At 38.7% G+C, this 17,440-nt stretch overlaps 1 protein-coding gene across 1 annotated transcript; it reads left to right on the forward strand.

The window, feature by feature from the left end:
- Positions 1-960: 960 nt before the first annotated feature.
- On the forward strand, positions 961-15,037 carry pomgnt1 (protein O-linked mannose N-acetylglucosaminyltransferase 1 (beta 1,2-)). The gene is made up of 21 exons (XM_004068140.4): positions 961-1,440; positions 2,707-2,809; positions 3,055-3,170; positions 3,243-3,308; positions 3,753-3,866; positions 3,942-4,059; positions 4,827-4,925; positions 5,128-5,255; positions 6,429-6,499; positions 6,974-7,049; positions 7,686-7,769; positions 9,608-9,649; positions 9,739-9,797; positions 10,512-10,584; positions 11,334-11,462; positions 11,651-11,776; positions 11,960-12,024; positions 12,099-12,143; positions 12,221-12,356; positions 12,434-12,543; positions 13,662-15,037. Exons 1-21 carry the CDS (start codon positions 1,321-1,323, stop codon positions 13,741-13,743), a joined length of 1,962 nt encoding a protein of 653 aa, XP_004068188.1. The 5' UTR covers positions 961-1,320; the 3' UTR covers positions 13,744-15,037.
- The last annotated feature ends 2,403 nt before the right edge of the window (positions 15,038-17,440 follow it).

Consider the following 17,440-nt stretch of genomic DNA (forward strand, 5'->3'; position numbering starts at 1 on the left):
GAGTCCGTCTGGGTTAACATTTCTGTGGCAACCAATCAGGAGTGAACTTGTTGGAGGGCCACACCTTGCCACTTGAAAGAGGGCCCAGGGGAATCTGTCAATCAAAGCTTTCAAATGGTCATTGTGAGTGCAAACATAAACCGGCAAAACATATTTTCTTTCTCTTTTGTGTTTTTTTCCCTGTGAAGGATGTTGATAGCTTTTATTCTGGTCACCATAATCAAATTAGAGAAAAGTTGCTTAAAATATGTAAATCCATGTGTAAGTATTCTAAAAAGAATTGCTTTTTTATGGTTCAAAATATGATTAGAATGGTATTTCAGCTATATTTTTCAGCTGCCAAGGACCCCATTTTGAACATAAACATGTCTCGGCCTAAATACAATAAAAATGACTCATATGTAGACAGTTGATTCATTACATTTTTCAATTTCCTGTAGCCAGTGCTTGCTACACCCACACTGAAATGAAACATGTCTTAAATGTTCTGGCATGGAACAGTTTCCTATATACTATATACCCAACAGAATAGCATAATTTTTACATTCAAGCATCTCAGTGCACTAAATGCAATCTTGTGTGTATCTCATAGTATTTATTACTTGTTGCGACTCTAAAAAAATTATATGACACAATGAAATACTGTTTATTCGGTACCAACTTTTTGCTATTATTTGTTTGTTTTAACTTGATTTTTTTCTTTTCTTTTTGACTTTTCATAGAAATCCTCATAAGCTAAAGCTGTTTCACCTCTTAAGATTTTATTCTGTCAAATTCCATCTTTATATCAGTTCAAAATTTACTCAGACCTGCATTGTATTATTTTATACATTTCTTGCACTTATTCCCTTTTATTTTCTGTGTAACTTGCTTTTTTAAAAGAAAAAGAAAAACATAGTTTCAGCTGCATGAGAATTTCCTTGCAATCCACTCCAGTCCACCAGGTGGCGGTAGCGTTATTTCAGATTCGTTGAAACCCGCCGGGAAGCCAAGAGGAAGACCGGTTTCCTGTGCTGCAGAAGCTCGGGTAGCAAATGGGTAGCATGTAGCTGTAGCAGGAGGTAGAAAGTTCTGACTTTATCTCTGGGCTGTAAAAACAAAATAGATAACGTTCGGTTTCCTGACTTCACCGTGAGTATTTATGAGTCCGCTTCAGGTCGTTGGAGAGCGCGAGGGTTTTTGTCTCGTGGTCGTGAAGCAGGCAGCACCTGAACTTGATGAGCAGCAAGTGACTGTTCTGAATCTGACCTTTATCGGGGGCTCTTCACGAGATGTTGACGGTGATAAAGATGATCATGAGGATGATGATGATATGAGGGCATGGAGACCTGGACCCCCAACCCGCGAGCCAAACCGTTCATCCCACGTCAGCAGAGGAGCTGGTATCTAACCTGGAAGTACCAACTGACCAACAAGAGGACGATCCGGCGGTTCTGCCAGGTCAGTCGCTTGTTTTGCTGCTCCGTTTGCGGGGGAAGACCTTTATCCAGCCCGCTTCTTCTGAGAAGTGATTACTGAACCCCTAAGGCGTTCAAAATTAAATGGATACTTTCAAATGTAATGTTGATCAGGATGGAGAAAAGTTCCTTCTTGGTTTACCCCAACGTCGAAGAAGGTAATGTTTTCCACCCATGTAGCCAAATATAGCCCTAAAACATGACACTAAATACAGTTTACGTATAATTTAAATTGCTTCAAATTATCAATTAAAAATGTAAACCAGCAACTAAGAAGAAGAAAAAAATTGATTGAGACAATTTTTTGAGGTTATAATTTTAATGCCAAAGTCACTAATGTAACCTTCAGAATTATATTTGTTTAGAGAATTTGACAACCTTTAGTCCAGGAAGACAATATTTCCTTTTCTCGTTTTTTGTGGGATCATGAGGGACACCTGCATAAAATGTATATAGATGAAATCTTAATTTCCTTTTTATTTAAAGTCCCAACTCTAATCATCTTTGGATCTATTTTCAAAGCGTTCCCAGTGGTCTTTTTATTATGATTTTGCTGTTTTATATATATATATATATATATATATATATATATATATATATATATATATATATAAATAAAAGGTCTTTTTCTCGGACATAGTTTCTGGAGGGCGGCAGTAGTTCAATAGAGATTTGCCTCTGAACTGTGGGCAAGAACGTTGGAGCAGAGCAGCTGTTGCTGAGAGCTTTCTGTTTACATGTTTTCCGACTAGCTCACAGTCCCCCACAACCCCCAGTCTAACATTACGGGTGCAGCATAAATGGCGAGCAATATTGGAGCTATCCAGCTGGAAAGTTTTGAGCCAGGTATCAGCTCTGATGAGGAAAACAAAGATGTTTTCAGAATTGTCGATTCGAACAACCCGGGAAAATATGGAATGCACTATATGTTTGGATTTCTTTAATTCCTACAATTCTTAGAGTTTATGACGTGTGCAGCAGCAAGATGATGGAAGCAGAAGAATTAAGCCTGGTGTGATCTGGCTTGTCTTGTTGCCATGGTTGTATGCAGACTTGCACCAAGACACTGAAGATGAACGCCTGAACTGGCTTTTAATACTTTAGGCTCATCCAAACCTAAACTAAGAAATTATAGGGATGGCAAATACGAAAATTAATTGGCTCTCAGGAGGTTCAGGATTCTTTGCCCTCTAGTGGGGATGTGGTGGAAGTGCGTTTGCCGCTCTAAGTCTGCGTATTCCCTCTGCAGGCCGGCGCCGTGCTGTTTCTCCTCATCACCGTCATTGTCAACATTAAGCTCATCCTGGACACCAGAAGAGTTGCGAATGAAGATGCAGCAGCACAGGAGTACGGTAAGAACAATGAACAAAGAACAATTTTGCAAAATTTCTTAATTTCAGGTTGAATTCATGCTTTATTACATGTTCTCAATAAACATTGAATCTTTAAGGCCTCTGGCTCTGACTGTAGGAGTGAGAGCTTATAGCAGAGGTTTTTTTTATTTAGGTTTATCATTAACTAATAATGTTAAAGCAAAATGAGTGAATGAAGGAAGGAAGGAAAACTCTAAAATTGTCTCTAAAATAATTTGTTGCAGAAGACGTTATCCCCAACATGGAGACCCCACAGAGGCCAGCCAACAGACGCAAAGTCCTGGACATCGAAGTCTATTCCAGCCGCTCCAAGGTCTACGTGGCTGTCGACGGCACAACTGTGAGTGACTCCACCGGTGCACTGATGAAACCACAGACCTTCGACTAGCTTAACCGCGCTGCTCGCCTGCAGGTGCTGGAGGACGACATGCGAGAGCAAAGCCGAGGCATCCATGTGATAGTCCTCAACCAGGCGACTGTGAGAAACCGATCCCTGTGTGGTTGTTTTTCATGTGAAAGGAGAGGAGAAGTTGGATTTGTTCAGCATTTAGCCTTTCAATTAGCGTTAGTCTTTTTATCCACACTAGTTGAGCAAAATTTCGTTTCAGTTTTTGAAAAGAAGAGCTGATGGTAGAAAAAGAAAAAAACATTGAAAACTTTCTTTATTTAAGTCAACAGCAAAATGCTCAAATGACATTTTATGTTGCAGCACGACTTTAAAAAGTCAAAATCTCAAAGTGTAAACATGTCATTAGAGGTGTTTCAAACCTGTCTTTGCACAAATTAAGTCTAATAAACTTGATCTTGAACAAAAATAACAGAAATCCTGGTATTATTTACAAAACGTTATGATGTCAGTATATTTTTTTGTTCTGTTTTTTGTTAGAAAGCTCTGGTAAAACAGTCTGTTTGTGTGTCCCAGGGTCATGTTATGGCCAAGAGAATTTTTGACACCTACTCCCCACATGAGGACGAAGCCATGATCCTCTTCCTCAACATGGTGACTCGAGGAAGAATCCTTATTTTCACCATAAAGGTCGGCTGCATCTCTCTCTCTCAAGGAGATTTTTAAGGTTTCTTATTTCTGACCCCGACTGAGTTTGTCTCACAGGACGAGGGAACTTTCCACCTGAAGAACGCAGCGAAGAACCTGCTGAAAGGTCTGGGCAGCCAGGCGTCCCTCAGCCTCAACTGGAGAGACATGTGGACTCTGGTGACCAAGAAAGGAGGTGGAGAAGCTTACTTCATACTGAACGCTCTATGATTTTATTCTTTTAGCAGAATGATGTCATCATCATTAATACATGTTATTTATACGTATTAGTTATACTGAAGTATGTGGAGAAAAAAACAGCGAAAAGATTTTACGAAAGAACTAAGAACTTCAATTTAAAATAACTGCTTAATTCTCTTTACAGAGATATTCTAAAATACTAGAAAAACTATTTAATTCTAAATGCACCTATAGATGGACCTAAGAATTAAATATGGTGAAACTCAACTGAAACCAAAATGCCTCAATCAAAGATACAATTTCTTTATAAAATGCTAAATGATGCAGTTAATCTTGTAAAATCCTCTAAAAATGATTAAATAAATGCAAAACCAACCTCAATCATTAAAAAAAATGAATTAAATAGTTTATTACTAGTTTATCACTGCTGCATAGTATTGTTTGGCAAAAATGGTTGTTTTATGGTGGAATGTAAAAGTCTGGATTTGTTTAATAAAGCATCTATAAAAAAAGCTAATTTTTCATTTTTAAGTATAAAATCGTTTTAATCCTTTGGGACATTTGATAGAAAATCTAGAAAAAACAAAAACTAAAAAATGGATTCTTTATTTATTTGGTGGAATAGATATTTTAAGATTTTTTTTTTAAATGTAACAAAAAAAGCACTTGTTCATTTATTTTACTTATTCTACAAAATGTTCTTGTTGTGATTTTTGACATTGATGGAAGGGACACTGATTGGTCCTGTGTTCATGTCTCCAGGTCAGGTCTACGGAGAGAAGCATTCCAAGTCTCCGGCTCTGTCCACCTGGGGGGACCCGGTGCTGCTGAAAACAGAGGTGCAGCTGACGGCCTCAGAAGGTTCGAGTCAGACGGAGCATCAGGGAAAACTGAAAAGTCCCAAAGTGACTTTAAAACCATTTAATCAAGACTTACTTTTATCTGTTTTGTCGTGCTTTTAAGTTTATTTAAAGGCTCTTCCAGAGTGTCTGAAAAGCTTTTTTTCTCGGTTGTGTATCTTATTGCAGTGCTTATTATCTTTGTGCATTCTTGTGTGGTGCAGAAGCGGAATGCCTCTGGGCTGACACGGAGCTCAACAGGAGAAGGAAACTCTTCTGCAGCAAGGTGGAGGGATACGGCAGCATCTGCAGCTGCAAAGACCCCGCCCCCATTGAGTTCAACCCCGACCCTGTACGGCCGTAAACCCTCCGCTCACTTTTTCACAATGAGATCATTAACGCCTTAGTCACAACTGCCCTTACGGGTGGATATGGGCTGTCTGCAGGGGAAGAATGGGCAAACCTGTACAAGGCTGCAGGAGATATCAAGGTTGTAGATCGTTTGTAGAGTGAAAATGCTCGTCCACATTTTTTCTACAAGCACGCGGTGGGCGATAGACGAACACTTATACGACACGTGAAAAGTAGGTGTAATGCAGGCCTGTGGTACGGCATGTTTTCATTTTCTTCAACCTCCCCAAATCCCCCACACTCTGCCAGGGGCAACGTGCATTGAAAGTTAATACAGTTTAACTTTGACCAATCAGGGACTCTGATTTGGTAGTGAGTCATGGATGGCGTCCCTTTTAGTTCACAGAAGAATGAATGATTGCGTTTTGTGCCCGGTTGGAATTCTGACACCAAATCTTTCATGAATGGGAATAGAGCTGTCACAGAAAAAGCCTGAAGCAAGATTCTTGAGATTTGTGCCGCTTCAACACTGCGTGCCAAGCCCTTTTCCAGCTGTAGGTACATGCGCTAGTATCAAACAGCCACAGTCCAGTGTGAACACCGTATGCCAAACGCGCCACACTTGTCCTGCCTGAATGTAGCATTAGAAATGATAACACTAGTTTATGCGGCCATCATACGGGCGTCCTACTGGCATTTGTGTATCATCTGCACAACCTGCATGCTCAGTAGTGGCCCAGTACACACACCTTACTAACGACTGGAGTGTGGCATAAGGCCACTCACTGACGTTCAGTCGTTCGGTGCCTTTACGTCATAAAGGAGTTGACATTATCCTTGCACTCCCCTCAAGATTCCTCCACTCCTCTACAACCCTCCACGGGCCGGACAACCAAAACACCTAGAGCACCTGTACGGAGGCATGTGACTAAGGCTCGAGCTACATTTGATACAGGAATCATTTTAGCAGAACAAATAAATTCACACATTTCCTAGATTTTGGGTTTTTTGTCTTATATTAAAATGTCCTCATTTTTGAAGAATCAGTATTTAACTTGAGAAAGGTTTGATTAGAAAAAACATGGCGTCTGAATTATTCTGGTTTCAGGTTTAGAACATGTGCTTCAACATGTGCTCACATTAAATAATATGTGGACTTTCTCTCCGCTTTTAGCTTCCAAACAACAATGTCTACAATGTCCCAGTGGCTGTTATCGCAGGGAACAGACCCAACTACTTGTACAGGTGAGGAATTTAAGCAGCCTGATTCCACATGTGCTTAAAAGCATGTTTTTTTTTTCTATTTAAAGTCACCTCCAAATCATTATTCTCCACTTAGCTGAAATAGTTCCAACTGTTTAAATCTAAAGGCAAGTTCAGGTAAACCTTTGCTGCAGAAACATCGACTTTTTAAGGAATTCTTTGATGATTTAAAGTCTCAATTTTCAGCCCTTGTGTCCAAAGTCACCTTACCTCTGACTGATTGTTTTAATGTGCAAATAAAAGGAATAAATGAGCTTGAAAGTTGTTAAAATTGTCAAAGTTAAACAGTCGTCTAAAAAAGGCTCCCCCAAACATTTGACAAAAATTCAACCACATCAGCAGTCATGGGGTGTAGGTTTTGCTACAGCTCTGAAGAAAGAAATTCCTGTAGCCAAGTGTTAACATTATTCTTAAGGAAACTACAACTAATAACTTTGTTTTTGTTCTTTTTTTCAGGATGCTGAGGTCGCTTCTTTCAGCTAACGGCGTCAACCCCCACATGATCACCGTCTTCATTGACGGATACTATGAGGTCCATTTATTGTTTCATTCATCACAATTTATTGTTTCTGGAATGAATTTGTTTTTTTTTTCCCCTTTATTTTCGAGGCACCTGTTCAAACACTGTTCAGGCTCCTGAACCGTTTAAAAGTACTGGAGACGCTACATTTAGCAATGTTGGAAATAAACAGAACTTTATTTCCTCAACCTGCCCTCAACTCAGAGGCAATTTGCCTGCTGCTCTGCAGAAGCTATGTCTTAGAAATTGACACAGGTTTTTTTGATTTTGGCTACAAAAGAAAAGCAGGATCAGAATGAACCCATAAGAACCCATGGTGACATCAGTGTAACACAAAAATATCAGAAATTTATCCTGTGGTCAACTTGGTTTATAGTAAAAGGCACATCATTTTATTATTTTATAAAAAATGGGTCTGAAAACCCACTGGGAACACTTTTATATTGGATCAAAAGAGGATTGGAGTGGGACTTTAATGCCTTTGATCGCCCGCCCCAGATATAACAGGGTTATAGATCTGTTTTATTGTGAAATCATGCTCAGCAACACAACTTCAGTCGATTTCAGGAGCAAATTTTTTTTTTTTTTTTAATATTCAGATCAGGTAAAATATTTCAATTTGTGATTTATTTCTTTTTTTTAAACCAGGAACCGATGGATGTGGTGGAGCTGTTTGGACTGAAGGGAGTTCAGCACACACCAATCAGCATCAAGAATGCCCGGGTGTCCCAGGTAAACTGCAGTAAGACCTGAACATGTTCAGCATCAAAGAGAGACAGGGATGCTTGAGCCTATCCCAAATAATTCAGAACAAAATTTGTCACAAAATGATTCTCAGAAAACTGTAAGCCTTTTGAATAACTTCCCAATTAGCAGGAACTAGCTATTCTTTAGCTTTACAAGCCAAACGAGTTGATTACTGTAAAAATAAAATGGGACTGCACTAATAGAGAAAGTGATCCCTAATTTTTGTTTAAATGTCACAGTTAATATTCATCTGTAAGGCTGCATTACACTTTCTGACAGTTTTTGAACAACCATGAATACATAGTTGCATGAACGGGTCCTGTGCTACATTTTGGCTAGGCAGTACAAGTGTCCACTTTCAATGAAAAGTCTATGTAAAAGCACATAAATGCACATTTCGAGGTTCGGCGTGATACGTCTGAGGGTTCTGCCCCAGGAACATTTTGAAAATGAGGACATTTTGTGCATTTTCCAGGCATCTGTGGCATTATCTCAGCTGATTTGAAGCAATCGCAAGTTATATCGTCTTCGCAATACTGATCACTGATATCGCATATGCCGAGTTTTCCTCATATCGTGCAACCCTAATAAATTCACAAAGTCAATGAAGAGATTTACAGACTCAGCTTAATGTTGGTTTCGAGTGCATCGAAACCAACATTAAGCTGAATGAATGTTGGTTGAATTAAGCTCAATGAAGTAAACATCAGAAAGGTGAAAATAAATTCATGATAACATCATACATTATAGTTATCCCAAAAAAACATAATTCAAACAAATAAAATGTACATTTTAAATGTTATTTAAAAAAAGTTCCTACACCCTAAATCTCAATGCTTTAAGTTACACAATCAAAATGTGTATATCATATTCAAATTTTCCTCAGATATACACCTTATTTAAGATATTGGCTCCAAAATGGGACCTCAATTGTTTTTTTAAAAACATAATTTGAACATTTTAATCCATTAAAATGAGTGGTAAAGAGTTCCACACTGTTATGGCTCTAAAATTCAGGGTTTTTAAGAAAATTGGTCTTAGCTTTTGAAATCTGAAACTGGTTCAAACTAAACCCTGTTCTCTCCTACTTCAAGTGAAACAGACAGAACTTAATGCTGCTCTGTCATGAACTTTAGGCCATCTGAGGTCAGCTTGTTTGTCGTGCATGGTGTTGTTTGTACATCTGAGTTCTAAACGGGCAGCTTTATTTTGCATTACCTGGACTTGATCTATTTTTCTCAGCAGTAGCCCATGTTGCCTGGCAGTAATCTAGTTGGGAGATGACCAAAGTCCTGAAAACTAGTCTGGCTGGGTCAGAGCTTGGCTTCTGTTACCTGTTCTACACTGATTCTTCAAGTTAACATGAGATGTTAAGAGCCAACTTGTTTTCAATAACCCATTATTACATTACCCATACATATACATATACATTATTACATACAGCCTTCAGCTCATTATTTAAAACAGATGACAAGTTCTTGCAGATGCATAAACAGTGGTATCGTCGACATATATAACTCATTTGGAATATTTGAAAACTAGTGGTTGGTCATCAGTGTAGTTACTGTATAATAGAGGAGCTAGGCAGCTGCCTTGTGGTAGGTTAATAAACCTTTTTTTTTTTGCACAAGCCTCGAGCTTAAGTGAGGTGACAGATGCGCATATCACATCTGGTGTAAACACAGTATTAATCCTCAAAGTAATAGTCGTAATTTTTTGTTAATCTCTTGATTTTACCCTATATAATCTAAACACGTTGGGTTTATGAAACAACTTCAGACCTCCACCAACTCTAAACCTCTGATTTTATTTTCTTATCTCAGCACTACAAGGCGAGTCTGACCGCAACTTTTAACCTCCATCCGGTGAGTCTCACCTCCTCCACGGTTATCAGTTTGCCGCTGCGTAGATCAGATCTAGCTGCGTCACTGATTGTTTATCTTAATAAAATTAGGAAGCCAACTTTGCTGTTGTACTGGAAGAAGACCTGGATGTCTCCATCGACTTCTTCAGGTAGGTCCTGACACCTGCTGTTGAAGATGATCAGATAATCAAGCAATTAACAAGGAGGAGAAGGAGGAGGAGGGCGACGAGATCTTCTTTTAAAATGGATTTAAATGTGACTGCACCAAGCTGCTTTTTTGTGTCATCATAAATCAAAGGAGCATTAAAGAGCTTTTTTTGATGGCCACTGTTGGTATTTCTAATGAAGTTTCTCTGGTTTTACTCCAAACACTAACTGTAAGGCCAGTGAACCACTAGGTGGCAGTAGACTCACTCTGGTGAAGCAGCTCTGCAGGTTTTCTTTGTTAGATCCTTCCTGCTTTGAACACATTTTTTTTTAGCCCTAAAAGCTCAATTTTCCCTCCCGTGCAGCTGATCCGTTTGAAGATGGTTTCATAGGCACTCACCGCTGTCATCTCCTTCCATTAGTGCAATTGAGCTTTCAGCTGTCAAAAAATAACCAGGTTTCTTTACTTTTCTGTCACAAGAGGAGTCCATCCATAATCCCGTCCAGATGTTTTCTTATCAGATATCTAGTTTTATTGTGAACACTTTCTGTAGCTCTTTATTCTGAACAGATAAGTGCTTCTTCTTTAAATCCTTTAATTCTTCCTGTTTTAACACAGCTCTCTTACAGAGACAGTTCAGTTAGTGAATGGTTGTAATGAATGTATCTGATGTTTGCCATTGGTTTTGACAAGTTTTTGTCCTTCTTTTGTTCAGTTTCCTGAGTCAGACCATCCACCTCCTGGATGAAGACGACAGTCTGTACTGCATCTCTGCCTGGAATGATCAGGTAAGCTAGGACTGACGGACTCGCTTACCTTCTCTGTGTAAATATAAACACCAGCTAAGCCGGTTTTGCTTATAATTCAAGGCTTGTTATAATTTACATTGATGTATATTTTGGAGTATAATTTATTTTTGGTTTAAATGTTTATTTCCCCACTAATAACCACTAGAGGGCACTGTAGGTGTGTGTACTTTTTTTATTTCCGACATAAACACAGAAGAAGCGCTCCGTCTAATCAGTGGAGTCCAAAACAAACATAGAGAAGAATATGATTGTTTTTCTCCTGAACTTTATAATATTTTTAGGACAGATCATCATTCAGATGCAGCTCCTGCAGCAGATGGTGAACCTCACAGTACCAGGAGAGTCTCTGAATGATGTCATGAAACCGGACGTGGAGACATAGAGCTCTTCGAAATAAATAAACCTGATTTCTCAACATCCAAATCTTCCATGCATTGTAAATGAGATATACACAGAGAAAGCTAGTACCGGTAGTGATGAAGAATAAAACTTTTGACAGTATCTCTCCTCCCACACGCAGCACAAGCGTCTAGTTTATGAACCTATTTTTGCTGCGAATTTAATGCATGTCAAAAAAGAGGCGGCCGACGCGAATTTGACTCGCAAATTACTTTCAGTGTGAATGCAGCTTTAGACTTTCATTGATTCAAACCCTAAGAAGAGCAGCTGCTTTAAGGAGTTAAGTTACTTTTGACTTTAAAGTCATAGATGTTGCTGTTGTTATTTAGGGGTACGAGCACACAGCAGAGGACCCATCCCTGCTCTACAGGGTGGAGAGCATGCCGGGTCTGGGCTGGGTTCTCAAGAGGAGCATCTATAAAGATGAGCTGGAACCAAAATGGCCGACACCTGAGAAGGTACAAAGCACCCTTTGATTGTTCTTTTATTGTTCAAAACTATCAAATCTTTGGTAAATTGAGTCTTCTGGGCATTTTAGTGTTTTAGCAAATTTCGTTGAACTGTTCTTCCTTTGATGCTGATTGGATTTCGGTCTTTACAAACCGTCTCATTCCTGTCCTTGTGATACCCGTGTTGTATGTTGTAGCTATGGGACTGGGACATGTGGATGAGGATGCCGGAGCAGAGGAGAGGCAGGGAGTGCATCATCCCCGACGTGTCGCGCTCGTACCACTTCGGCATCATCGGCCTCAACATGAACGGCTATTTCCACGTAAAATCTTCAAAAATGTGTCTTACTTCTGTGCACGTCTCAAAACCAAGAACACTTTAGTGCAAAATTCCTAAAGCTCCCAAATTTAATTCTGAAGGAGTCAAAATTGAAAAAAAGAAGGAAAAAAAAAGGGATCCTGATTGTTTTTTTTATTTTATTTCACCTCTGCGTTTTGGTTTGTAGGAGGTTTACTTTAAGAAGCACAAGTTCAACACAGTTCCCAATGTGCAGCTGAAGAACGTGGACAGGTGAGTCCACCTGCTGGCCTGATACTTGAATCTTTCGAACCCTGGACACTGATCGGTTTTGTTGGGCTCTACAGTTTAAAGAAAGACGCCTATGAAGTGGAAATTCAGAAGCTGCTGAAGTGAGTCAGTGAGTTCTTTAAAAGTCTCCTGAACGGTTGGCGAAAGGCTGAGTGATCGGGTGGGTTTGTGTTCCCAGAGAGGCAGAGGTGCTGGACCACTCCAAAAACCCCTGTGAGGACTCATTCGTGCCAGACACTGAGGGGAAGACTTACGTCATGTTTGTGAAGATGGACTCCGAGGCGGACACGACCACGTGGACCGAACTCGCCAAGGTAGAAACGCCTCTGAGCCGCTGGAGAAGTTTGGCTTTTGTTGAAGGATCTGGAAGCATTCTCCTCTCGTCCCGCAGTGCCTGCATGTTTGGGACCTGGATGTTCGAGGATATCATAACGGCCTCTGGAGGCTCTTTAGGAAGAGAAATCACATCTTGGTCGTGGCTGTGCCCATCTCCCCTTACTCGTGAGTAATACTTGGACGCCAACGCAGGCCAATGTTCAGATTAGATTTGGGAGTTGATTCTCTGTTCCAGTCAAAGAGCAGCAGTTTAACCCCGTAGCACCCAGAGCTTTAGCTCCAATGTTGAAAATCTCCTGACTATTGTAACTTTTCAACTGTTTATGCAATTAACATATTTCCAGCTGGTTTAGAAGCGCAGGAAAGCGCTTTGCTTTTCTTTATTGCCATTTGTGAAGATATTCAATTGGCGTTTTCTGATCCTGAGTTCATGTCTTTGAAATTCCAATGTAAACATTTTTAGTTCTAGGCCTACCGTGTTTTCCGGACTATAAGTCGCACCGGAGTATAGGTCGCACCAGCCCAAAAATGCATTATAAAGTAGAAAAAAACACAGATAAGTCGCACTGGACTATAAGTCGCATTTTAACTTTCACAACCTTATATGACACAATCATAGCAGACTGTTTATCTAATAATTTCACAGTAATTTTTTCTCATACTTATTTATTTTTCTTTTCATGAAGCATCATTGGCCAACTAATACTCTGTTTTCATCCTGTATTTGTAGAAACAGTTGTCATTTTTATTGCATTTCTGAATCTATGAAATCATTGGAAAATAGAATATTATGTTCTTAGCCTTCAAGATCTTACTGTAAAAAAAAGATTTGTTGATTCTCTGAGTCACTTAACATACTCTTAACACTTAACATACCTCATACATCAAATTGACCCAGGAACATCATCTCTGTTCCTCATAAATGTACATAACAGGAGGGTTAACAATGTATAAATTTCAATTTATTTCTAATATAAGTCGCTGCGGAGTATAAGTCGCACCCCTTGCCAAACTATGAAAAAAAGGGCGACTTATAGTCCGGAAAATACGGTAATTCTTGAGTAGAGAATTTTTGGCCTATTAAATATCCAGATAAAATAAAAATAAAAATAATAACTGTATAGTCACTGAAACTTAAGCCGTCATCTGCTGCGTTCATATTGGACGATTCCCACATCAAATTCTCATCTGCCGCCTCTCTTCGACGTGCACATTGCGCTTGATGTTAAAAGTAGCATAAAGACATTTTTCATCCATGTATTTGTTTTTTGCTTGTTTTTTAGTGTGAGGAAGCCGGCTGCCGTCACTCCAATTCACATAGAACCTGCTCCCAAAGAAGAAGGAGCGCCGGTGGAGCCACTGTAGAATCGATGGTATATTTCCGCCTTAACGTCCCCTACTGGTCGTCCTGGAGCCTCAGACACTAAACAAAAAAAAATTCTTGACATTTTTTATTCAATAATTTGGAGTTGGCTAAACTCCTAGTTGCACATCTATGTCCATCCTGCAGAATTTGAGCGCTCGAGTGTCAGCCGCTGCTTTTCTGTCTCCACGACAACCGTTTTTTTCAGCTGACACAAGAAAAAGCACCAAAATTCTGAAGTCATCTTCTCTGCTTATTAACTACTGAACACATTACCCAACAAACCCTTTCTTTTAACTTATCTCTATTTATTTTCCATCAGTTTTGAGTTTTGTTTTTTAAGGAAAAAAGGTAAAAAATAATTTATCAATGCCTGAATATTTCAAGAGCCTAAGATGATGTATATACATGCAGATACATATATATATTTTCTAAAAACAACAAATATGGTCCATGAATTTTTTACTGCTGGATTACAGCCTGCATGAGGGAGCCTCATGGGTTTTTTCTGCTTCTGAAATGAAATCTTTCACACCCAAACATGGACAAAATTCCCATTTTTAGCAAAATGAAACGCCTCATTACACATTCATTTAGAATAAAGAACAGAAACTTTGACATGGACCGACACATTTTACCAACTTGGATTTTTCCAAACTAAGAATTGATTATTATTATTATTGTGGATCTAAGCTAAAACATTTCAATAAGTAAAGAAGAAAAACTGTACAAACATCTGCAAAAAGAATCGACTGTTCCTTATATTTTTGTATTCTATTACTTTTAAACTGAAAAATGTGAGTTGAACAAAAGACTGAAAATGTGTTTTTTTTTCATTGCTTGTTTTAGCACTAAAATAATTTTTGCTCCCCTTAAAAAAACCTTTTATCAAATAGATCATTTAGTTTTTGTTACATCAAATCTTCAAAGAATTTCTACAAATCCTGGAATTCCTTTTTTAAAACTGCCTTGAGTGACTCTGTTCAAAATTGACAGTCCTTATTTTTTATTAAAAAAGTTTTTGGTAGTTTTTAGTACAATTACTTTTTTTATTTTTAAACTAGCTCTCCAAAACGCAAATGGCAATGATTTGCACATTTTAAACTGACATTTTTATTGTTGTTTTTCTTATCATATTTTATTTTGAAAGGACTGAACTGAAGTGAGTGTTTTATTTTAGCAATACAGTCTCTCTAACCCTGCCAGGTGACTTTCAGTCAACCTGTATGATCAACTGGAGTAACTGTATATTTTCTTCCCTCATAATAATAAAAAATGTTTTGTTTTATTTTTAAACTGAGTTTCTTTAAGGGTTTTTTTTCTCCTCCTGTGGGCCACAATATAAGTTCTTTAAATAATTCAGTGACGGATTTATTATTGCTGGATATTATTCATGAAACCAACGAGGAGCTGCTGCTTCAGTTGTTCTCTGCTTGGATGTCAGCAGATTTCCCATGATGCCGTCAGTCACAGCACAGCTGAGAGGAAATGCACACGTTGAGGGAAAAGAATGTAAATCTCTGGGGTTTTGCTCTGCGTGTGTGCGGAGTTCTCCATCCGCTTAGGCTGACCATAAACAAATGTGGCCTCCTGTCCTTCAGCTTTGACCTCCAGACTGTGATCATGAAACATCGCCGCTGCTTAGCTTCATGATTTGTGTTCAGAAGAAGTTGAGTCTCCAAAGAAACAATTAAAATCTTCATTTTATAGTCACTGATAGATCCAGAGCTTATTCTACACAATGGATGAAATATTTGTAATGTGTAACTTAAAAAGAATGTAAGATATTTATGTTCTATGCCGGAGGTCAAGTTTATACTGAAAATGACTGCTGCTTTGCCAGCTCCGTTTGGGCCAACTTCAAGTCATTTGTTCTATAAAAACATGATCATTTCTACAAAAAATAGCATTTCAAGTTATCCCTTGTGCTATGTTGTGGGGTCCAGATTACCCCTCCCTTACATTGACGTGTTCTCCCTACCATGACAAAGGTAGATAAAGGTTAAGAGGATTTCATGTAATCCATGGACACCAGTTTAGCGCACTAGCGCACTCTAGTGGGGTCTAAATGACCCTACTCCTAATGTTAACATGCCTTAAAGCAGTGTTTCTCAATTGTTTTTTGCAAGGCCCCCCTAGGAAAAAAAAATATTTTTGCGTCCCCCCCCACAAACACACATGCACACTCGCAGCAGTGACAATATATTAGGTTAGTATCTATAAAAATTGTGTAAGTATACCTAAAATTATATCTTTTAACATTAACACAAGAAAAAAGAAATATAAATCCACTTTCAATAAATATTAACTTTATTTAGCCACAGAAACCCCGTTCTAGTCTAAAACAGAAATGAAGCTTAAAGTGCCCGAAAAAAAAAACAAATCTGTCATTCCTTATTTAACCCATGTGCTATCCTAGGCAATTTAACATTGGGAGTTGGTTCATCTAGACAGTGCACTGAACCTTTTTTCTTCAATGATTTGTTAACCTCACTGGTGTCCATGGATTACATGAAATCTTTCCACCTTCATCCACCTTTGTCATGGTAAATAGGGAGAACACGTCAATGCAAGGGTGGGGTCATCTAAGATAGCATAAGGGTTAAACTAGAAACATTTTGACCAACTGAACAATTTAATGCTGAGAAAAATAATTCAATTGATAAATAATATTGAATGTAAGTTGATCTGAAACATTAACACCGCAGCACCAATAAATTTAAAGTTTTTAGTCTGAAGAAATAGGTAAAAAACATTGAGCTGATTTTTTTTCTAAGTGATGGATTGTTTATTTCTGATCTCATACAGTGCAGCTGTTTTCCTGCATTACCTGCTGTCTTTATGTCAAATACTGACACCAACTAAACGACAGACAGACAAAGAATACATTATGGAAAATAAAGTCGTCATCAAAATGTCTACAATGGTTCATAAAGAATGACATTATTAGCATGAGCTGAGTAATCTAAAGGCACGTGATGATCCTGGTGTTGCGCAACAGAGGCAAAGTTCCACATGCGCGTTCCACCACGCAGCCTGAGCCCACTATCCCTCCCCTTTCCTTCTCACACACATAGGCGGTTCACAGTTTCAGGCTGTTACAAACTGTGATAGAACAGATAATAGGAAACCAACAGTGGCGCAATTTTTTTTCCAAGCACTGAGCAAGCACACACCCCCCCCCCCCCCCCCCCCCCCCAGCAATTGCCCGTATTACCCCCAGGTAATACTGCCTTAAAAGGTGTGGACCCCACAAGATACCACAAAGTTATACTTTTAGAGGTCCAATTAGCACGAAAAGTGTGAAAACATGTATTTTAGATCAAATTTAGACTTTCTTTTACTGATATACACTTTTCATGTCCGAGTAGAATTCCACATTAGTCCACATTTGTTGCTGTAACTCTTTTATTTACCATTTCCCTAGGTTTTTTTCAACATATCAAAACCACAACATAAATGCTTACTACAAATGTTAAAGGGTTTATTGTGATTTTCTTAAGCCTTTGACAGTAAACTATATCCATACATATTAATATATTACCCTTTGGCACTCTAAAGAACACATTTTTTATGAAATCTGAGTTATTTTTACAGTAAATTTTCTTACCAGTGAGTAAGAAAACTCGATTTCTGAGGTGCCGCCTATTTCGTCACACCACCCTCGGCAGCGTGTCTGCGTTTCACCCATGAAAACAA

This window comes from Oryzias latipes, chromosome 4 (genome assembly GCF_002234675.1).
Source record: "Oryzias latipes chromosome 4, ASM223467v1".
Lineage (NCBI taxonomy): Eukaryota > Metazoa > Chordata > Actinopteri > Beloniformes > Adrianichthyidae > Oryzias > Oryzias latipes.